Raw genomic sequence first — 24,252 nt, 5'->3', positions numbered from 1 at the left:
AAAATATAGCAGCAACTGTACGAACACATTGCAGCAACTCATAAATCTTCATCATATCAGCAACTGCTCTAGTTGCTCGAACAATAATCATAGCTTCTCATGACTAATCACATAACTATTCGAGACCAATATTACATAACTGTTTGACGATACACTGCTGTAGCTGCTCATGAATGGTCTGATTGTCTGTGAATAATACATCAAAATCTGAAATAAGTACATGTGAAATAACCAAATCAGCAATGAAGCAGCAAAAGTTCATATCTATTCGCGAAGTTCAGCGCATCAGCAACTATTCAGCAGCAACTAACTCAAATATTCAGCGGTTAGTCTGAATGATTTGGTTAACCCGCTCTGATACCAATTGTGAGATCCGAGCCTCGAATTGTTACATGTTTTAGGATTCACCAATGGAGCTTTAAAGGAATTATCATCCCCAATTCCCCATTACTAGTTCGTGTTTATTGCATGTTTTAGGATTCACGAATGGTGCCTTGAAGGCGAAATGCAGAGATGGAGGGCAGTATAAGGTCAACTTATCAATGGCATGCGGAGATGGAATTTCAACTGTGCCAACCCGGATACGTTTGTAGGTTGGGATGGATTACACCTAACCGAAGCGGCTTACCGAATAATTTCCAATAATTTGTTTTCTACACTTTCAATTTAATTCATAGCGTTCTATGACTTTCAAGAGTTTAAAAAATTACTATTTATCATAACTATTTTATTTTTTTTTTAAAGTTAACATGCTCATTTATCATTAAAATCAAAACGATTACAATAAAGTGACAGGCAAACGGGCAACAAGCTGCGCCGCAACCCCCTTTTGAATAGCAAAACCAATTCTACTAAAAACAAAGCGTTGGGTCGTAGGAGACGACAAAGTACCATGAACGACACGCTGAACCCTGTTTAGAAAATTCACGGCCTCCGGTGCCAGAAACCCAAATGTATCAAAAGCAAAAGGGAGAAACACATGTTGATTTTCTAAACAGGCTTTCTCGTGTTTGGCAACTTTGCCCGATTCGGCCTTCAACGCAGCCTGACCCACAACAAATCCGCGGTTCCTGAGCCCGACAAGAGGAGACACTCCTGTAAGGTCCACACAACTATTTAAAATTCTGATCACCTATGTATTCATATTATCATAATGATATAAAAGATCATTAGGTTTTCTCTAACATTCTAGCACATCAATAATTTACAACATAACAACCTCTTCTACCTTTAACACCTTGAGAGTTTCTTTACAAGATTTCAACAGATTCAAAAGAATTATATTCGGTTCTTCATTTCCGATCGATAAAGTATTTACCCTATCTATTACCCTTAGAAGCATTTCTTCCCGGAAAAGTTTGGGGTTATCTTTGAAACGGGTCACCCACGAAATCCGAGAATATTTATGTGATTCGGTTGAAGGAAGACATATTAAACAAGAGAAAGCAGCATCATAATTCTCTTGCTTCAGTTTCATACAAAACATTTCTTGAACAAGAGGTGGTGGCGGGATTTGATCCCCTTCAATCAAATGTTTCCATGTTGTTTCTAACAGATTCACCTGCAAAATTGATACAAAATGGATCAATTTACAGTTAATAGTTGTTTTTATCATGCTAAAGAAGTAAAGTTTGACTTTTGAGGTCAAAGGTATGACTTTTTAAGTCCGAGATTGATATGGGTTGTTTTAAAAACTAAACAGAAAACTTTGTCAAATGTCGATACATCATAAAGTTTGCGCACTCACAATTTTTCTTGATAACCTAAAGAAATCATATCAAATTCTTGTTAAGAAACTTATAAACATAATGCAGTTGACCTCAAAAGTCAAGGTATGACTTTTCAAGTCCAAGATTGAAATGGGTTGTAATAAAAACTAAACAGAAAGCTTTCTCGAATGTCAATAATAATATCATCGTAAAGTTTATGAATTTTTACATTATCATAAAGTTTATGCATTTTTGCAATTTTCTTATTAACATAAAGAAATCGTATCAAATTTCGTGTTTGTAAACATAGTCCAGTCGACCTCAAAAGTCAAAGGTGTGACTTTTCGAGTCCAAGGATATGTGTTGTAATAAAATCCAAAAAGAAAACTTTCGATTCTATCATGAAATTTTGTGCACTCACAATATTCTTTACGACCTAGAGAAATCATATCGATTTAGTAACTATAAACATAGTTCAGTTAACCTCAAAAGTAAAATTTGATGCCCACATATCATTTAGCAAAATAGCCTTTTGTCAATATGTTATGAAAAAGATTAAATTAAATAAAATGAACAGAATATTAATAGAAAATACCTTTCCAGCTTTGCAGGCTTCGAGAATCATAGTCAAATGACGTTTTGCGTTAAAGTAATATCCATGTTGCAGCATTTTCATGTAAACAAATTCAAGATCATCCCACTTTTGATTCACCAAACACGCGTCTAACATCAAATTAAACGTATGAATATCCGGTAAAACAACATGCCTGTAATCAACTTTACTTGTAGCATGATTCCCGTTCTCCAATAGCTTATAAAACAATTGTTTTGCTTCGTCAAACATATGGTGATCGAGGTACCCTTTGAGCATAATATTATATGTAACTAAATTCGGTGAACAAAACTTGTGCATATGTTTGAATATGTAAGTTACACTCTCGATTTTCCCGGAGTCCAAGCTCGCTTGAATTAAACCGGTATATGTCACCACCAAGGGTTTATTTGCAACTTTACATATCTTTTCAATCTATGGTATCACAAAATGCAAAAATGATAAATTAATAATAAATACTATTATTGAGTCAGTTTAGAAATATCAAATTAAATCATACCATAAATAAAACATATAAGAATTCAAATACTTCACTGAACTAACAAAGACAATACGACGTTACTATGAATAATCTCAGCAAAAGATGATGTATTCGTTTACTCAGAGGCTTGTAAATGAACCGAAGGGACACATTTAACTTTAACTGAACAAACGATCGAACACGAACAATTAAACGAACAGGGATTTCTTCTTCTTGTCCATTCGTTAAGAAAATCAATGTGTTCAACTGTTCATATTTGTTCATGTTCATTCATTAACAGTATAAACATATAGTTCTTAAATGTAAACAAATGACCTAACAAATTTAAATAAATATATATACGAAGGTATTCCCCCAAAAACATTAACATAGACTAACAAACATAAACGAACGTAAAGTAGCGAACATAAACAAATTCAAATAAACGAGCGTAAATCATAGTTATCAAATGCGCGAGGCGCAGTCAAGGCACATAGGCCTCACCTAAGGCCTAGGGGCAAGGCGCAAAAAAAACGAGGGCCTGAAGAAAAAAAAAAGTGCACTTAAATAAAAAATTAAAAATATATTATGTATATGAAAGATAATGCTATTCTTCAAATAAAATAAACAAAAGGTATTATATAGCATTTAATATCATCTAATTAGTACCAAAAGTTCGAAAATAGTCTAAGATTCAAATGTAATTCCAAAACTTGAATAACAAAATGCATCAATATAATGCCTTTGAAGTTTGACCTCTCCTAGATCTATGTTTTAATAGCACCTTTGCATTTCTTTTGCTCGGCTTCTATCTTCTCATGCACTTGGCATAGACAACGCCGAAGCGCTCGCCTAAACTAGAAGCGCATTTATTAAGCCTTGCCTGAAAAATGAGCCTAGGCGCAAGAAGCGGGGGCTTTTAATAACTAGTGTGTAAACAAACGTTCATGAATATAAATGAACAAACGACACATGTGTTGATGTTCATTCGTTCAGCAAAATGAACAAACAATGTTGTTCGTGTTCGTTCATTTATTAAATAAACGGACTTCCTACCGAATGGCTCAGGATCAGTTCGCTAAACGTTCGGTTCATTTACAAGCCTATTTACTCAACAGACTACTATTAAGTAATTGATTTTATTTTATTTAATATGGCATACAAAATATTTAGTGTTTAGAAAGGATGCATATGAAATTTTGAACTTTTAGAAGGATATATGTGAAATTGTTTTAAATAAAAAAAACAAAAAACTGTCATTATTTTAAGAATAAAAATATAAATAGATTTTTACTTGCACAATAGCTTCCACGTGTCTTCCTGCACTACAAAGGCATCTGGCGAGGTCATAATAGAGGGCTGCGGAACCGATTATTCCTCGTTTTTCCATTTCTTTAACGGTTAGAATTGCCTCATCAATTTTGCCTTCTTTCCATAATGTATTCACAAGAACTACAAAACGAAATTAAAAAAATTATAAAAACATGCAACATGCGATAAGGATGAAAAGACTCCTGTGACTTACCTTTATAAGTTAAAGAATTTGGAATAAATGATTTCCGCATCTTTTTGAAAAACTCGTGTACCAGATTATACTTTTCACATGCCAGCATTACCTACATCCAAAGACCAGGAGTTAATTATCATGAAAAAAAATTATATTTATATCATATAGTCTATAGTATATGCATAGAGGTCGTCCAATACATAACCAGTTTATATAGAGAACTGTGAGAACCTCTTAAAACACTTGTACTTATTGATTTAATAATGAAAAATAAGACAATTATGCAACACCAAATTATTGTGAGAACAAAAAAGAACAAACATAATTAACTAATTTTTGCTCAACGGTTCATATTTTCTATATCTTGTATTCTTGTCCTTCTTATACACAAATGTGTGTGTTACATAAAAAAAAACAATCAAATTAATTTGTTCATATTTTTTTTTTAATTTTAACCATTTATTTACACACATGTAAGTTATGTGTAGGTAATATAACCTGCACATGACTTACACATTTGTAGGTTCTATATACACATGAAATTTGTTCATACTATTTTGAATTTAAGGAGAGATGAATAAGCATTGCAATTTAACTATTTTCTTGTATTTTAAAAAACCTTAAGGTTGGAAAATTTTAGAAGTCTCGGTTAACCGAAATTAACCGAACCGAAGTATTCATGTTTTCATATATTTCTAGCTTGTATACCTCAATTTCATGTTTTATATCACTAATTCTTGTATTTATACCTCCATTTTATGTAGTTATATCTCCATTTCATGTATTTATACCTTCATTTCATGTATTCATGCATCCATTTCATGCATTTCTAAGCAAAAATTTTAGCCCAGGTTTTAATTTGGTTATTAACCGAAATTTACTGAACCAAAAACCGACAAAACTAGCGAAATGAACCAAACCAATTAACCGAAATCCGATTGATTAATTCGGTTGAGGCTAATAACCGAACCGTGCACACACGTAGAAAAATTTATGATTTATTTTGTTCTCGCAAAAACTGTGTTCTGCCAACAACTCTACCCTGTATGTGCATGTATGCTGGTGGACAAGAGATTAAAACAATACCTCCATTACAAGTCCATATGTTATGCTATTAGGTTGTAGGCCTTGTTGCTTTAGCTGCTGCAATACCCAAAACGCACCTTCTAGATTTTTTTGTCGTACACACGCATTTAGCACCTACAAACACATGTTTACACACATAATCATTTTGTTCTCACATACTCCAAATTTGATTACCATGAGGCTAGTAATCATCTACGAATTTCAACAATTGATGCACGGATACTTAGGATGTGAAAAAGTGAAAACTTGTATAGAAAATATGAGAGATGCAAATACTCACAGCATTGTAGACTATAATATCTGGCTCGAGTCGTGGGTCCCATTTTTGAAGAACACCAATAGCTAGTTTCTTTTTGGGAGGAGATCTCATGGAATCAATCACATGGAAAAGTTCCCTCATGTGACCCGCTTGACCAAGGGTGACTGCAATACAATGATAAGCTACAATATCTGGATATGAAGCCATTTGTTGCTGCAAAATATTACAAACAAATAAAAAAATGAATAATCAATTCATCTAATGTTTTATCAAATACATGCATTAAGCTCGATCAAAGCAAAGTGACACCTGCATTGTGTGAAACATGTTGAGTGCTTCCACGGGTCTCCTTGCCTTCCCAAGGGCATCAAGGGCAGCAGTGTAAATATTTCTAAATTGCAAACACAAACAACACATATTAACCATCATATTGTTTTCAATTATCGTCAAAAGTCAAAGCATGTATGTTTAACACACTGGATAAATATTTAAAGTTACAAGTTCATTCACTAAAAGTCAAACCTTATTCTGTTTGACTTAAAGCGTTCTCGTGCTTGCATCCACTCAATTACTTGAAGCACCTGCCTCCAATTGCCATAATTTCCTAAGATCTGTATAAGTCTTATAATCGAAAAATCCGCAAATCTGATCTTTGCACTTCTCATCATCTTAGAAAAATTCCACTCGGGAGTGTCGATCGATGCACCATTCAAACTGTAAAGTTGCATTCAAATTGTTTAAACACGATAACGAATACTAACCAAACAAACATGCAACAATAATTCAAATGTGTTCCTTTAAATCATTAGTAATCATCATAAGTCAGTATTATTATCTACCTCTTCGCTAACTTTTGGATTCTTTCGTCCATATCAACTCGTGAGACCCTCGGTTGATCACAAACATCTGGAAATTCCTCTAATGATTTAAACGCCGCTCTTTCTATCTCCACATCATCAAAACTACCATTCCCACTTTTCCGACTCGGTTTCTTGACAAAACTTTTACTTGAAATATTACTTATTTCAGAACCCCTAAATCCCATTTCAGCTTCTTCACCATCCGGTTTCTTCCGGGTCCATTTCTTCACAACTTCATCTAAGTTCGAATCCGGTAACCTCTGTTCTCGAAACTCAGTATCGATTTGTCCGTCTTTAGAATCCGGTTTCTTCCGTGTCCATTTCTTCATAACAACTTCACCTTGGTTCACATTTGGCATAATTCTCTCAACTCCTTCATCTTTAGAAACCCTTTTCATACCAAAACCCCGTTCTCGAAACTCAAAATCTGCGTCGGCATTTCGTCGAACTCCTTCCAGGCGATTACCCTTTGCACCAAAGTCACCTTCTTTAACATCCAATTTCGTCATAACTTCATTTTGGTTCAAATTTAGCATATTTCTTTCATGTATTTCAACTTTAGAAACCTTTATCACATTAAACCACTGTTCTCGAAACCCGGCATTTCGTCGAACACCTTCCGGGCGTCTATCCTTTACACCCAATTCACCTTCTTCAACATCCAATTTCTTTCTAACCCATGTCTTCTTAACCTCACCTTCTTCAATTCCACCTGCCGGTGGTGGCAGTGGGGTTTCCGTTAGGGTTTTACGCTTGTCTCTACGAGTTTTGACAGTCTCCATGGCTTTCAAATACTCGTCAAATGAAGGCTTGAACTCATATTCTTTGTCAATTACGTTTGCTCTCACTATAGCAACCTTTCTGATTCTTCTTCTGGTGACATTAAAACCCAACTGTGGATAATCTGAAGGTGTGATTGCATTATTGTGGAAACGAAAGAAAGGTAATTGGGGATATGGGAGTGTTGTTAATGTCATTACATACAAAGCAACGATGGGTGTTAAGATGTAGAGAAGAAGGTAAGGTTGGGTTTGGTTTGGTTTGGTTTGGTTTATTCACGGGCAAAACCTCCGGCGGGGTCGGATGGGTATAGTTTCGTTATCGTAACCAGGTAGGAAATCGGCTTCAACCTTAGAAACTTGACTAAACCGGTTTTGAGTTTTAAATTGGTTTGTGGCTTTGTGCACGTACTCGAGCTTGCTTCGGAACTCAGCTCGATTAAAGAACTATCTTTAAAGCTTGAGCTCGTTTCATAAATAGTTTTTCAAATTTAAACTTGTCTTAAACTTAACTTGTTTATTATTTATTAATTTTTGTTATTATATATATCTATAATATATATAAACAAAACCCGTAAAATCCTACGTGTCGTGATGTGGTCGCTCCCCCTTTTATGGAAGCCACCAGATTGCTTAATTTTTAAATGGATGTCTCTCATTGATTTAACCCAAATTCATGGGTATGGGTCTTACCAAAACCAGATAGACCTTAAACGGGTTATAATATCTTATTAAATTAAAAGTTAGTCTTACCAATTATTTGATATGAAAATCCTATAAAATAAGGATATACTAAAATTTAATATCCAATTTAAAAAGAAAAAGATATTATTTATAATTAATAAACAATTTTATAGTAAAAAAACATAAGCTTGTCATGAGTCACCAAATCCAGATAGCTTTTAAGCGGGTTATAACATATCATTTATTTATGAAACCATTTCATTATCAAACCCTAAGTATATTATTAATTTTCTTACAATAAAGAAAATTAAAATCCAAAAAATAAATATTAAAAAAACGAAAAATGTAAAACAACCATTCTCTGAAGTCATCTGCTTTATTTGTAAATGAAGGCTTCTCACGCATTTAACCCGAATTCACGGGTAAATGTCTCACCAAACCCAGATAGCTCTTAAACGGGTTACAACATCTCATTATATTAAATATTAATTTAATCAAATATTTGATATAAAAATCCTATAAAATAGGGATATACTAGAAATTAATATCCTATTTTATTTAAAAAATACATATTATTTATAATTAAGAAAAAAAATTTATAATAAAGAAAATAAATAGCTAATGGGTATCATCAAACCCAGATAATTTTTAAACCAAATTATAACATATCATTTATTTGTGAAACCATTTAATCGTCAAACCTAAAGTATATTAAATTTTAACTTTCTTACAATAAATAAAATTAAAATCCAAATATACATATATAAATATTAAAAACAAATAATGTAAAACAACATCCGTAATACGGGGGATAAAATCTAGTACTTATTTATAGTTATAGTTTCTATATGTAATATTACAATATATGTTATTTTATTATTTCAAACATAATTTATATATCATTATGCTTGTTTAGGCTTACCAGCTAATTTGAGCTTAATATGTGAAACTCGAGCTCATTTGTTAAATGAGCCTTAATAAAAATATTTTGCAAGGATATTGGTTTTGGGTATATTTTGGTGGTTCATATCATCTATCCCGATTCTTACCTATTTATAGTATAAATATTAGTATTTTTTCAATTTTTAAAATGATATTTTTATTACACACCTGTGACTAAAACCATTTTAAAATGATAATCTAGTCGTCCCGATTTTTTTGTATCGTGATCTAGTCGTCCCTAATTTTTTATAACATTAACAACACTCCCATTAGCTTTGATATAATCTAGTCGGCATGCTCAAAATCTTCATCTGATATGATCTAGTCGTCCAACAAAATTTACTAGTCGGCCCGTGTTTTTAACAACGTGATACAAGATTTACTCGTCATGACATAGACATGAATGCAGTCGTCGGGCCAACTGCTTTGTTTGCACTTAGATTGTCTCACGAATCAGTTGCCACCTCAGCTTTACGGGCACATGTTCGTTTTTTATTAGCTTTACGAACTAGTCGTCTTGTATTACTAAAAAGGTCGTTCCGTCTTTTTCTTAATTCTTAATGGACGTTTCTAAAGAATTCTTTGTAAAAGATAGACAAAATTAGAAAATCATTTTAAAAACTGGTTATTATGTATACTCACCAGCCACCAAACTAAGCACGCATTATTATCGTACAGTGACTAGGATTCACACATCCATGGTACCTTTTGGATAATAGCGTTTCATGAACACACTCCACCTTCATCTTCCAAATTGATATCGATCAATCAATCAAATCATAAACCAGTGTAAAACCCATCTTCCAATTCCTCTAATTAAACTTTCCGATCCAAATATCCGCAACCCAATTTTGTAAAAGCTGCATATGGCGAGCAGAATCTCTTTGCAACTTTTATCAAACAGAATCAAGAACACTGGAAGCTTTCGACGGTTCGGAACCATAACCGAACGCACGGCCTCTTCGACCGCGTCGTCTCGGCACCTTATCGATTTAGAACATGATTACAGCGCCCACAAGTACGCCCTATATTTATCTCTATCCAATTATCCGTTGATTATGTGGATTTTGCTAGAAATTGCATTCGTGGTGCCATCATTTCATAATATTTAGATAATTGTTGTATGGCCCAAGTAGGGGTGCAAACGGGTTGACCCGCTCGTGAGCTACCGGAGATTGGACCGATAAAAGGCTTGAAATCAGCCAAGCCTTATTGAGCCGGAGTCTCAAATAAAGCTAGTTTAGTTATTGAGCTCGAGCGCAAGCCTTAACGAGCCTAGTGTATTTTTTTAAGTTTGAACTCTTTTGGACTGTTATGTATTAATTTGACACTGAACAGCCGAGCTTTGGTTCGTTTAGGTACCCCACTCGAGCTCAATCCTAGCTTTCGCTCATTTAAGTTACCGCATAGAAGCTCGGGCTGAACTTAGCCTCAATTAAGGTTCTTTTTTTTAATATAATTTACATACATAAATTAATTATTAAGTAATAAACAAGCTCGAGCTTTAGGAAAAGAGCTCGAAATTATCCGAGCTCAAGCTCTCGTAAGTCAAAATGATTCGACCTTGGGCTCAGCTCGGCACGCTTGCACCCTTATGGGGTTTAATTGGTTTCTTAATGACGGTCATTAGGATTTCTTGTTAGCTTAGATTTGTTATCCAATGGACCGAGTTAGGGTTTCATTAAGAGAAACACGAGTTATGTGTAAAAGAGGTTTTTGAGTAATATAATGGGTAGTTATCCAATTTTTGCTTGTTTATGTGTTTTTCGTTTTTGTGAGTTATATCAATTTGTTCTTAAACAAATTGATATTGTTGATTTATATACTTAATTTGGTGTTTTCTAGTTATCATCCGGTCCCTGTAGTATTTTCTCATGGAAAGGGGTCAGCTATTTGGGATCCCGAAGGCAATAAATATCTCGATTTCCTTGCAGCTTACTCTGCAGTTAATCAGGTGAAATGCACTCGTAATCGTTACACGTTGTTTATGAATTTTTTATTATTTCGTTACTGGATCAAAAGGGTATTAAGTTGGTGTTTGTTGCAGGGACATTGCCATCCAAAGATCATGAAAGCATTAACCGATCAGGCACAAACACTAACTCTAAGCTCTAGAGCGTTCTACAATGACAAGTTTCCGGTATTTGCAGAGTATTTGACCAAGTTATTTGGATATGATATGGTTCTTCCCATGAACACTGGTGCAGAAGGAGTAGAAACCGCTTTAAAGCTCGCAAGAAAGTGGGGTTATGAGAAGAAAAGAATTCCCAAAGATAAGGTATTAAGTCTGTACTAATTTATATGTAAATTTTATTTCCATCGATATTCTTTTAGAACTATATGGACTCTATAAGCTTTCACTAATTACTATATTTTAGTTAGTTTTTTTGGTCTTTAAATGAACCGACCGTTTAGTCAACAGTTCCCGTTCAGCTTCCATTCAGCTGGAAGTTTGTTTATTTATTTAACAAATAGGACATGAACAAAAAACTTTGTTCATTTAGTTAAACAAATGAACATGAGCTACGTCTCGATCTCATTCATTTATGTTCATGAATGTTATTCATTTAAATTCGTGTATGTTTGTTAGTTTACGTTTGTTTAAGTTTTTTACTTTACATTCATTAATATATTCATTTAAATTTTTTTGGCCTATTTCAACTTAGTGTAGTACTAATGTTTTAGGCGTAACACATTGTTCTTCACATTACTTTTAACTAGTTTTGGCTCAATCATGCACGCTCATATATGTTCAGCTGTAAGTGTTCATTTAAGTTCGTGAACCGTTCGTTCTATTAATAAATAAACATAAATGAAATGAAAGTGTTCATTTTCTTAACGAAGGAACACAAACAAGAAAACCCAGTTCGTTTAATGATTCGTGTTCGACTGTTTGCTCGGTTAAGTTAAACAAACGAAAATGAGCATGCTCCATTCAGTTTGTTTACAATCTTGTTTGTTATATGTTCAGGCTATCATTGTGTCATGTTGCGGATGCTTCCATGGTCGTACAATGGGAGCTATTTCTATGAGCTGTGATAATGATGCCACTCGTGGATTTTGGCCATTGTTACCTGGTCAACTTAAAGTTGACTTTGGAGACGAAGCTGCTCTTACGAAACTTTTTGAAGGTTTTTCATTGTTGTTGCGTTTCCAATTTATAGAGGTGGCAAGATGGGAGGGTTTGGTAGTGAGTCAAAACAGGGCCGGTTTTAAAACGCAATTTTTTTTTGTACACGTTGAAATGAGCTGTGTTGGCTTGACCTAATGACTGGTTAGCCGCCATGATTATAGCAATAAATGGTCTGCATGAAACCGGAAGTATCGGTCTGTAACCGAAAATACAAGGTTTTAGTTTTATGTTTTTGTAAAAACCATAATTTTGGTTCGGTTTCGGTTTTGCATGTAATTAAAACCGAATAACCTAACCGAATGTATGGATTTTTGTTTTCATTTTTTAATGCTAGTAATTATTAGAGTTAGTATATAGTGTAACCCATTTATTTCATCCCAATTGTATAATAATCAATTATTAATTAACAAAAGGATTTAGACACAAATTCATTATTTTCGGTAAAAAACCGGCCCAAAAATTTCAAGCCAAAGTGGTAAAACCCAAAAAACGAGACCTAACAGAGATGGACACAAACCAAAAAAATCGAAATCGAACGCTTTTTAAAAACTAAAAAACCGAATTTTCAGTTTTTGGTTCGATTGAGCCCAAAACCGACCCATGCACACAAATAGCCTAAATCTGAATATGCTGATTTGGCCCGTTTTAGATAAAAGCACAACCGAAATTGACCCACTTATAAATCGGTCGAATTTTGTTCATCTACCATATAACACCTCTTGTTAATATGATTCTTAATGCTGTTGATCAATCATTATATGATATGTGCAGAGCACGGAGAACACATAGCTGGTTTTCTATTTGAGCCCATACAAGGCGAGGCCGGGGTATGTAATTTCACTATTTTCTGTTATTTTTTTTTATTCTAAACCGATAAAATATAATATATTATTTTACAGGTTATAGTTCCTCCAGATGGTTACCTAAAGGCGGTCCGAGAGCTTTGCTCAAAACATAACATATTAATGATTGCAGACGAAATACAAAGTGGATTAGCACGATCGGGGAGAATATTGGCGTGTGACTGGGAAGGTGTACGCCCCGATGTCATTGTAAAGTCTTCTTCTTTTTTTTTTAATTTCAATTTAATTATCAGATGAAATACTAAGTGATAATATTAAAATTCTTGTGTTGTATTTATTTTGATTCAGATATTAGGGAAAGCATTGGGTGGTGGAGTGATACCGGTAAGTGCAGTTCTTGCAGATAAAGATGTTATGCTTTGCATACAACCAGGGGAGCATGGGAGGTATGTTATATAATTTAGGCTTGTAAGCGAACCGTACAAACAAGAATCAAGCATGTTTGTGTTTATTCGTTTACATTTAACCAAACAATTGATCGAAGATGAAAGGGGTCTTCATGTTCATGTTTGTTCATTAAAAAAACGGGCACGTTCGTGCTCTCATTTATGTTCGTTTGTTAACTATATAAACGAACGGTTCACGAATGTAAGCAAACGAGCCTAACTGAGCTAAAATGAAATAAAAGTAGTTGGGCCTAAACATTTATTAAAACTAATTAAAACTAGACTAAGTTGTGGGTCAAAAAGTTTTAAATGAATATAATAATATAATAACAAAGGCAAACGAACTTAAATAAACGTAAACTAACTAACATAAATAGAACGTTCACGAACATTAATGACCGAACAAGACACGCGCTCATGTTTATTCGTTTATTAAATAAACAAACTTTCTGCTATGGTTCACAAATTGTTATCTGAATGTTCAGTTCGGTTGCAGGCGTATTATATATGTATAAAATAATGATTTCTGATTTATATATTTTCATAATAACTAACACATAACATGCATATTTTTTTGTTAAACTTTAGTACATTTGGAGGAAATCCATTGGCCAGTGCTGTTGCCATTGCATCATTGCAAGTGATACAAGACGAGAAACTTGCTGAGAGGTAATAAAGTTATTGTTTGATTTGAATCATTTAACATTGCATAATCACTTCCAAAACACATATCTAAACACACTGATTCTGTTAATTCTTTTTAATAACCCGTGTGTTTGTTATCTGCTTCAGATCTGCTGAAATGGGAGAGGAGTTGAGGCGATTATTAACAAAAACTCAGCAACAATTTCCCGAAACTGTGTAGGAAATTAGAGGAAAAGAATTATTTAACGCGGTGGAGCTAATTAGCAAGTCTTTATACCCTGCAACCGCGTATGATCTTTGTATCAAACTGAAAGGACGAGGAGTTCTTGCAAAACCGACTCATAATGCTACTATTCGGTTAACTCCTCCCCTTTCCATCAGGTAGATATGATTACTTTCTAGTTAATTGTTACTGGTAAATTTGTGAAAGTATGTTGTAATTAAATCCGATAATTTAATGACAAGTTGGCATAAATGTTGTATTTTATAGTTTGGACGAGATTAAGGAAGGAGCTAAAGCGTTTCATGATGTTTTGGAACACGATCTCCCCAAACTGGTGAAGGAGAAGCCTGAGCCAGCATCCCCGAAAGATCGAGATACGTGTGACCGTTGTGGACGGGAGTTGTATGTTTAATGACACTATCTCAATGCTAGGTTTATTTTAACCATGTAGTTTTTTTCTCTTTAATAACTCATTTTCTAAATGATCTTGATACATAATATGCATACCCTATCTAATTAAAAGGTCAATAGTTTATGGGATTGTTATTGTTCGGTTCGGATTGATATTTGAGTCGAACAAATGCCACTCCGTTTGAACACGACTAGACATTTTTTACGGGTTGTTTGGCACACTTAAACACGACCCCTTGTTAGCATGTTTAACATATTCGTAACAACTTGTTTAGTTAATGAGGTTGTGGGGAGGGGGTGGGTGTTCAAACAATATTTCGGCATACCCTTTAATTTTTCTTCTAGATCCGTCACTAGTAATCATCGCCAACCGAAGAAAGATGCAGAAGAGAAAGAAAAATAAGTGTATTATTGGCTTTGGGTAAGGGGTAGGTGATTAGGTATTAATAATGGATCTCTCTCTCTCTCTCTTGACCTAGTAGTAGGAAGACTTGGGTTCTTTAATGGAGACCCAAGTACGATTCCCACTTGTGTTACTTTAGATGGATACTGACAATTAAAGATTTGAGTTAGGCCTTGCGAGGTTGTCAGTTCAGATCCCGATCCCACTCCCATCATGTGTTACGACAGAGGGTTATGCTCTTGTGGCGACACAACGACTGTCAAGTGACCGTCGACGGTATAGTTTCCCGAGGGAACACCCAAGCCAAACTCTGAAGCCAGCGTGGGTCTGGTTAAGACAATATAGTCTGGTCAAAGTTGGGCAACGAGACTCTATAAGTTGGAGAGTGTGACCTAAACACAAAAAGAAAGTTGTCGTTCTTAAAAAATGTACTAATAATGGATAATGTATTTTTCTTAAAGTTCTTACAGATATTTTTTTTTCTTTCGTCTAAGCTAGGGTTTTATCTTAGCAGATATTTTTTTTCGTCGTCTAAATTAGGGACAAATTCACGAAGAGTTCAAACCACCGGGACCATTATTGCATTTTTTATACTCATACTATATCCATAACCTTTTGCAAAACATATAAACCATTTATGTGATTTACCTGTGTAATGTACCTATAAGAGCATCACCAGGGTGATTTTTGATGATGTTTTTTAGACTTTAAATGGTAAATGGATTATCAAACGCATTCTCTCTCCTATGTTCTCTCCCCTCTTTTCTTCACATCTATCTCACAAACTTGGAGATTCTTGTACAAGAATTTTACACCTCCATCTCTCCTCAACATCACAATCTCTCTCCTCCAACTCATTTTTTCTCTCTCTTTTAAAAATCTCTAAAAACATTCTATTAGAGATGGTCTAATAAGTTTTGGATTGTGCTTAAATTTAGGAATCATGAACCATCTTCCAAACTCTTGTAACACATTAGAATAGATTATTGAAATATAAGACACGCCAAAAACAATTCGTTAGGATAACTGTTCTCAACTGAATCCTCCATTAACATTATTAGTCAAGGTATCAAAATCAGAACATGTAACTACTAAAGCTAAGAGTCTGTTTGGTTGAGGGTAATGAAATGAATAGAGAAAGAAATAGAAGAATGAATGAAATGGATAATGAAATAAAATGGATCATTATAATTCTTTTGCCTTGTTTGGTTAACCTATAGAAATACTGAAATAGAATGAATTATTACCTTTTAGTATCCACGTACAAAAACGAAACGAAAATGCTGGAAAGAAATGGAAACAATAAAAATACTCCTATCTCAAGATAAAAAAAACACCATAGTAAAAAAATGGCAATTGCGACGGCAGCGGCGACAACAACGGTGATGGTGGTGGCATTGGGGACACAGATGGTGGTCAGGTATCGACAGTGGTGGTGGCAGCGTTGACAATGGTGGTGGCGACTACGACAACGATGTGGCGGCAGCAGTGGTTAGGTGGTTGGGTGGTAGCGTTGATGGCAGGTTGTGGTGGTGTGATGGAAGCGACATTGACAATGGTGGTGGTGGCTACGACGGCGGTGGTGGTGGCGGCGGTGGTCAACCTAGGGTGGTGGAGGTGGTGTCGGCGGCATCGGTGTTGGTGGTGGTAGTGCAGGCGGTGGTGGTGGCGTTCACAGCGGATCCAGAAAAAAAAATTTCAGGTGGTGCACTACTTTTATATGCTTCAATTTCATAGAATCGGGTGTAAAAAATTCCAAGTCGGTAGAGGTTCGGGCAAATTAAAACTAACAAATTAAAACTAAAATTTAACAAATAACTTAACAATTAAGAACATTAAGAACAATTAAATATTTAATAAATGAATATAAACTTACATTTATAGTAGGAGAAATCTAGAAATAGTAGCAAGAGTGAGTACGAGGAAGGAAGAGAGACAGCCACTTACTTAAAAAAAAATTACAAAATAATCAGTTGCTACATGGAATTGAACCTGTGACATTCCGTTTACAAAACAAGCAACTTATCAGCTATTCCAGGGCTTGTAGTGCAGATAGAGTAGTTCCTTTCTAATTTATATGGTGGTTCCTATAATAATTTCTATATATCGATACATTATTATTTCGAAACTCGGGTGGTTCCGGGGAACCACCCCTGGGCGGTCAGGCGGTCAGGTGGTCAGGTGGTGGTGGTGGTGGTGGTGGCGGCGACGACGGTGGTGTAACACCCCGACCAAAGGCGGATTATACATCGGGGCGCCACATATTGTTTCATTACTCGTGACACTATTGGGTGTCAATATTTAATAAATATATTCATTCACGCATGCGCAACGTATACATAAGATATAAATAAACCAACATAAATCAATATATTATAAATCAAAATATTCGAACAGCAATAACTTGTCTTGATACATTTTAATCTAGGTCCAAAAGTAAAAACGTCCTATGTGTCCACAAGCTCCAAAACAGCTACTGCAAACCTGAACATGTGTTAAAATAAACGTCAAACACTTGCGTGTTGGTGAGAAATCAAGTTTAATACAATACATAGATAACAATAAATCTGCGCGCAACACGTGTATGTCTGGTGTTTAACAAGGGTGCAATCAGATTGTGATCAAGCCTAGATAGATCATAGCTCATAGTTCATAGTTCAATCCGTGCTCCCAATTGAGCACAAAAACGAGAAAACATCTGTGCAAGTGTAAACAAAGAAAACCGTAAACGATAGGTCTCCCGTGTTCATCTAATGGATCCATGAAAACTGCGGAATAGGCCGAACAAAGCGGTTAATGATACACACATACAAATAAACAGCCAAGTAAACGTCCTCAACACATGGGATACTGCGCGACTAAAGCTCATAAACAAGTTTAAGACTCTAAGTTTGTATGAACACATGAACATCCCAAAACATTAAAAGCAAAAAGGGATTAGGTACGAGATTACTCACTTGATAAACGATGCGGTGAAAGATAAAGCAAGAACCAACTTCAAACAAGCACAAGTTAACCTATAATTAAAGATTATTGTTTTAATGATTTGTTTTAAGTCTTGATTATAAGTTAGCATAAGTAAATTATTATATATAATATATATATATTACCGGAAAAGCAGGACAGAACAGGGAGGAAGACGGAGGCAGAGAGGGAGGCGGCAGAGAGCAAGGAAAACAGGAGAGATTAAGTGTTTGTGTGTGTAGTGTTAGGAAAAATAATACTATTATTATTTATAGGAAAACCCTAGGAGACATAATCCCTAGAAAAGGGGAAAGGATCTTTAACAGGATCAAGCAAAAGATATCAAAAAGCATAAGAATCCAAAAGCAAAAGATATGGAAAGATATGGCAGCCGCAGAGGCAAGATAAAGCTGACAGGGAACAGTAAAAAGCATGGGCGGGTCAGATAAAGGTACTGGTCAAGCATGGAAAAAGCAGATCTCCAAAGATAATGTCAGTCACTTTTTCTGCCAACCAATGGGGTTGGTGCGCATGCTGCGCCGAAAGTAACTTTTCAGACATAAGATAGGTCAGGTCATCAGCACAGAAGATAAGACAACATAAAAGCAAACGGCTAGATTAAACAGAAGGAAACTCAAAGGGTTCAGCGCGAGAAGGCTAAGGCGCGCCGCGGGAAGAATCACATTTCTTAGCGCGCCGCGGGAGGAACTATAATTCCTAGCGCGCCGCGGGAAGAACTATAATTCTTCGCGCGTCGAGGGATGAACTACGATTCTTAGCGCGCTGCGAGAAGAACTACAAATCCTTAGCGCGTCGCGGGAAGAACTACCGTTCTTCGCGCGCTGCGAGAAGAATTACAATTCTTAGCGCGCTGCGAGAAGAGTTCGTCTCGCGTATCGCTGGAACAGATGGTCTTCACGCAGGCTTCCTTGAAAGGAGTCTGGCGCGTGGAGCTGCGCAGACAACCTTAGGCGGGAAGAAACAAAGGACAAGGAAAGAGTTGGAAGAAAGAGGGAAACAAGGCTTAAGGGCGGGACGGCGACAGGAGGGAAAAGAAGGCGGAAAGAGAGAAGGAGAGGGACGGGACGGCGGAAAGAAAGAGAGAGAAAGAGGCGGGAAGGAAATTATATATTATTAAAAGTAAAATATAAGTATAAATATTAAATCATAAAAGAAAGAGATCGGGTCAGAGAAACGGGTACCTGGGTCGGGTCGGATCGGGGCAGATGTCACAGTCTCCCCTACTTTAAGAAATTTCGTCCCGAAATTTATCTCGAAGTAGGTTGCGCAGAGAACAGGTGCGGGTACTTGATCTTCATTTGATCTTCCCTTTCCCATGTAAACTCGGCTCCGCGCTTGGACTCCCAGCGAACTTTCACGATAGGGATACGACTGCGCTTGGTTTGCTTTACCTCGCGATCCATAATCTCAACAGGCTTCTCAACGAAATGCATAGTTTCATCAATTTGAACTTCATCAAGTGGGATGTGAAGGTTCTCGTCGGCTAAACACTTCTTGAGATTGGATACATGGAACGTTGGATGCACATTACTGAGCGCGGGCGGCAGGTCAAGTTTGTAGGCAACTTTTCCTATACGCGCGAGAATCTTAAATGGTCCAACATATCGAGGAGCAAGCTTACTTTTCTTCCCAAAGTGGACAACACCTTTCCAAGGCGACACTTTGAGGAGAACAAGATCACCAACTTGAAATTCGAGAGGCTTTCGCCTGCGATCTGCATAACTCTTCTGTCGGCTTCGGGCAGTCAGCAGATGATCACGGATCTTGGCGATTTTATCGGTTGTCTCTTGAACAAGTTCGGGTCCTGTGATTTGAGTTTCACCCACTTCGCTCCAACAAATCGGGGAGCGGCACTTACGACCGTAAAGTGCTTCAAATGGGGCCATACCAATACTGGAATGATAACTGTTATTATAAGAGAACTCGATCAGAGGCAGGTGCGAATCCCAATTACCTCCAAAATCAAGAACACAAGATCGGAGCATATCCTCAAGAGTTTGAATAGTTCGCTCAGACTGACCGTCAGTCTGAGGATGATATGCCGTACTCATGTCCAAGCGAGTTCCTAGCGCAGATTGGAGAGATTTCCAAAAGCGAGATATAAAACGGCCATCGCGATCGGATATGATGCTCAAAGGAGTACCATGGCGGCAGACAATTTCCTTGACATAAAGCTGCGCGAGTTGCTCAACACGGTAGTTTTCACGAATGGGCAGAAAGTGAGCAGACTTAGTCAAACGATCCACTATTACCCAAATGCTATCATGTTTGCTTGTTGTCAAAGGTAACTTGGTAATAAAGTCCATCGCTACACATTCCCATTTCCACGTAGGAATTTCTGGTTGTTCGAGCAGACCAGATGGGCGTTGGTGTTCAGCTTTTACTTTAGAACAAGTCAGACATTTAGCTACGAACACAGCAATATCCTTTTTCATACCGGGCCACCAATAAGTAATGCGCAAATCCTTGTACATCTTATCAGCGCCAGGATGAATAGAATACCGAGATTTATGCGCTTCACTCAGGATATCGGCGCGAAGATTCTCATCAAAGGGAATCCAGATGCGATTAAGATAGCAGAGAATTCCACTCAGATTAGGGACAAAGAGTGCTTCCGCGCCACACGCTAACTCGGCGCGAAGGTTACCATTACTGATGGATGCGCGCTGCGCGTCACGAATACGCGATTCAAGGTTGCTTTGAATCGGCGCAAAGTGAAGATGCGTGCGCGGCAAAATACAGTTAAGCTGGCAGGGTTTTCGGCTGAGCGCATCGGCTACCACATTAGCCTTACCAGGATGATACCGGATCTCACAATCGTAATCGCTGATGAGTTCGTTCCATCGGCGTTGTCTCATGTTAAGTTCCTTTTGATCAAAGATATGCTGAAGGCTTTTATGGTCAGTGTAGAGGATACACTTAGTACCATAAAGGTAGTGTCTCCAGATCTTCAAGGCAAAAACAACTGCACCAAGTTCGAGGTCGTGAGTTGTATAATTCTTTTCATGAACCTTGAGTTGCCTTGATGCGTAAGCGATAACCTTGCCTCGTTGCATAAGAACACAACCGAGACCTTGGTTGGATGCATCGCAATACACGACAAAATCTTCATTACCCTCAGGTAGCGCAAGAACAGGAGCTTCACACAACAATCGCTTGAGCGTCAGAAAGGCTTCTTCTTGCTTCGAGCCCCAAATATACGGTTTACCTTTGTGCGTTAGAGCTGTTAAAGGCAAAGCGATCTTTGAGAAGTTCGAAATAAATCGCCGGTAGTAACCAGCTAAGCCCAGAAAGGAGCGGATCTCAGAAGGAGAGGATGGCGTAATCCAGTTCTTGATTGCTTCAATTTTGGATGGGTCGACATGAATACCCATCTTGTTCACAATATGGCCAAGAAACTGTACTTCATCAGACCAGAATTCACACTTGGAGAGCTTAGCATAGAGTTGCTCAGCTCTAAGCTTTTGCAACACCAACCGAAGATGTTGCTCGTGCTCGGCCTTGGTCTTAGAATACACCAGAACATCATCGATAAACACAATCACGAATTTATCCAAGAAAGGCCTACACACCCGATTCATTAGATCCATGAAAACGGCGGGTGCGTTGGTTAAACCGAAGGACATGACCAAGAATTCAAAATGGCCATAACGAGTTCGAAAAGCAGTCTTCGGAACATCTTCATCGCGGATGCGCAACTGGTGATAGCCAGAGCGGAGATCAATCTTCGAGAAACAAGAGGCACCTTGGAGTTGATCAAAGAGGTCGTCAATGCGCGGTAAGGGATACCAGTTCTTAATGGTGAGTTTGTTCAACTCGCGGTAATCAATACACATGCGAAACGATCCATCTTTCTTTTTAACGAACAACACCGGAGCACCCCAGGGCGAAGAGCTAGGGCGAATGAATCCTTTGGCGGTCAACTCTTGAAGTTGACTTGCCAATTCTTGCATCTCAGCGGGCGCAAGACGGTAAGGAGATTTAGCTACGGGGGAAGCACCAGGGACAAGATCAATACGGAACTCGACTTCACGAGCGGGAGGGATACCAGGAAGATCATCAGGAAAAACTTCAGGGAAATCACGCACGACAGGGATATCGCGAAGCTTCTTTTCTTCAGCAGGTTTAACCACATGGGCTAAAAATGCAATACACCTTTTCCGCATATGCCTTTGGGCTTCGGCGCAGGACATAAGCTTAAGACCACTGGAGGGTTTTTCGCCGTAGATATGAAGATCACCATTTTCTCGAGGAATGCGAATCAACTTCTTGGCGCAAATAACTTCGGCGCGATTATTCGAGAGCCAGTCCATACCAATAATAACATCAAAGCTCCCAAGAGGCATGGGGATGAGGTCGATCAGGAAATCGTTTTCGTTAAGGTTAAGCGTACAATCTTTAATCACTGAGTTTATTAAAATAATTTCACCGTTAGCCAATTCAACTGAAAAATCTTCTTTTAAATCGCTGCGCGGTCGCGCAAGCTTCTGCTCGAAGGCGCGAGAGATAAAACTTCGATCGGCGCCAGTATCAAAAAGTATAGAAGCATAAAATCCGTTAAGCAAAAATGTACCATTCACTACGTCATTATTCGCTTGCGCTTGGTGCGGTTATGTTAAAAGCTCGTCCACGCGTCACTTGATTCGAAATCTGGTTCACCGGATTCGCTTGCGTAATCTGAACTTGTAGTCTTGGGCACGCGTTCCGGAAATGACTGGGATCACCGCAGTTAAAGCACGATCTGGGTCGTGGGTTTTGGTAGGTTGGTTGTGGATTCTGCGGGTAGACTGGTGGTGTTTGCGCAATTGGGTTGGCGAGAGGGACTCTACAGTATTCGGCAGAGTGACCAACGCGGCCACATCGGTTACATTGTCGACACGGGGTTTGGGTTGGGTGGTGAAGTCTACAGGTTGGGCAAAAGGGTTGATTTCCTGTGTAAGGTTTCTTAGGTGGCGGGGCAGGGAGTGCGGGATTGGTTAAGGCATAGTTATGGACTACAGGAGGGGTTGGGTAGGCTGTCAGTGGGTTAGGCGTGTAAACTGGAGGTTGGTAGATGGGTTGCTGGACAATGGGCGGGTTGGTAAGCGCATAGGCCTTGCGCCTGCGCTTGAGGTTGTTACGGTTTGAGGGTTCAGGTTTGGTTTCTGTTGGTTCAGGGGCAGTCTTGGTGAGTTTGGTCTTTTCTGTTCCCCGCAGGAACAGGGTTCCTGCTCTGACATGGTTGTCGCTGAGTACAGCGGCCAACTCGATGGCGTCAGAGAGGGTTACTGGGTTTCTGGCCCATACAGAATCTTGAATTTCCATGGGGAGACCCCCAAGGAATTTCTCTATGGCTCGGCGGGAAGGGGTAACAAGGTGAGGGACCAGTAAGCTTAGCTCGTGGAAGCGCGTCGCGTACTCGCGCGCTTCACCGCTGTATTGCTTCAAGTTCCAGAATTCCTCCTCTAGGCGCTTAATTTCGTTGGGAGGGCAGAATTCTCGCGTCAGAATTTCCTTGAATTCCTCCCATGTCATGCTAGAAGCAGCCTCTGCGCCACGCGCATGAGCTACTCCATTCCACCATGTAAGCGCTCTAGATTCCAGGACACTGGAAGCATACAGGGTTCGTCTGTCTGAGGGGCATTGGGTGTGGAGGAAAGTGTTTTCAATCTTCTCGAGCCATTGGAGCATCACGGTGGCTCCTTCAAGACCTGTGAACTTCGGAGGGTTACCCGCGTTGAAGGATTTAATGTTGTAACCAGAGGTGTTGGTATTGTTTTGGCTCAAAGCTTGGGCTATTGCGGCGGCCATTTCCTGGGAACGTTGCTGTCTACGCATGCGCGAGGCTTCTCTTCTCTGAAATCGGCGAGATAGCGGAGGCATTCTATAAAAATTTTAATTTTAGTTAATATCTTGGTTTTAGCACAAAGTATAACCTCGAAAGGCTTGGTTTCACGGAGCCAGTTACTGTTAAAAGTTAAAGTAAAATAAATGACCCTAGATGCAGACTTAATAAAGGTAACAAACTCGAATCAAGAATCGACAATTCATGTATCACCATGACTTTCCGAATTCCCAATTTTAAAATATACGAGCAAACGAGTATTGGAGATTGACGATTCATGTATCACCATGACTTTTCAATCTTCAATATAAAACATACAAGAAAATGAGTATTGGAGGTTGACAATTCATGTATCACCATGACTTTTCAAGTCTCCAACCTCAGAACATAATCGCAAATGGAAATTGAAAATCAACTATTCATGTATCACCATGACTTTTTGGATTTTCAAGTCCAACAAACGAATATGTAAGTAAAATC

The 24,252-nt window shown here is 37.7% G+C and overlaps 2 protein-coding genes across 2 annotated transcripts; one reads left to right on the top strand and one right to left on the bottom strand.

Moving 5' to 3' along the window:
* Positions 1-1,184: 1,184 nt before the first annotated feature.
* Positions 1,185-7,471, bottom strand: LOC143624779 (pentatricopeptide repeat-containing protein At1g30610, chloroplastic-like). Its single transcript, XM_077095317.1, has 10 exons — positions 7,111-7,471; positions 6,474-6,945; positions 6,157-6,348; positions 5,944-6,025; positions 5,656-5,847; positions 5,376-5,489; positions 4,308-4,398; positions 4,077-4,234; positions 2,305-2,736; positions 1,185-1,561 (listed from the first exon to the last, which is right to left on the bottom strand). Exons 1-10 carry the CDS (start codon positions 7,469-7,471, stop codon positions 1,205-1,207), a joined length of 2,451 nt encoding a protein of 816 aa, XP_076951432.1. The 3' UTR covers positions 1,185-1,204.
* Positions 7,472-9,697: 2,226 nt separating this feature from the next.
* Positions 9,698-14,670, top strand: LOC143624796 (ornithine aminotransferase, mitochondrial-like). Its single transcript, XM_077095329.1, has 10 exons — positions 9,698-9,917; positions 10,745-10,853; positions 10,947-11,177; positions 11,871-12,030; positions 12,804-12,859; positions 12,932-13,084; positions 13,184-13,281; positions 13,870-13,950; positions 14,074-14,307; positions 14,417-14,670. The coding sequence occupies exons 1-9, from the start codon at positions 9,766-9,768 to the stop codon at positions 14,144-14,146; spliced, it is 1,113 nt and encodes a 370-aa protein (XP_076951444.1). The 5' UTR covers positions 9,698-9,765; the 3' UTR covers positions 14,147-14,307; positions 14,417-14,670.
* Positions 14,671-24,252: the final 9,582 nt, after the last annotated feature.

This window comes from Bidens hawaiensis, unplaced genomic scaffold (assembly GCF_021521415.1).
Source record: "Bidens hawaiensis isolate Kalapana, Puna unplaced genomic scaffold, B.hawaiensis_p1.1 tig00003961_1, whole genome shotgun sequence".
Classification (NCBI taxonomy): Eukaryota; Viridiplantae; Streptophyta; class Magnoliopsida; order Asterales; family Asteraceae; genus Bidens; species Bidens hawaiensis.
Note: the sequence above shows the minus strand (reverse complement) of the source record. Positions and strands in the feature narration are given on the sequence as shown.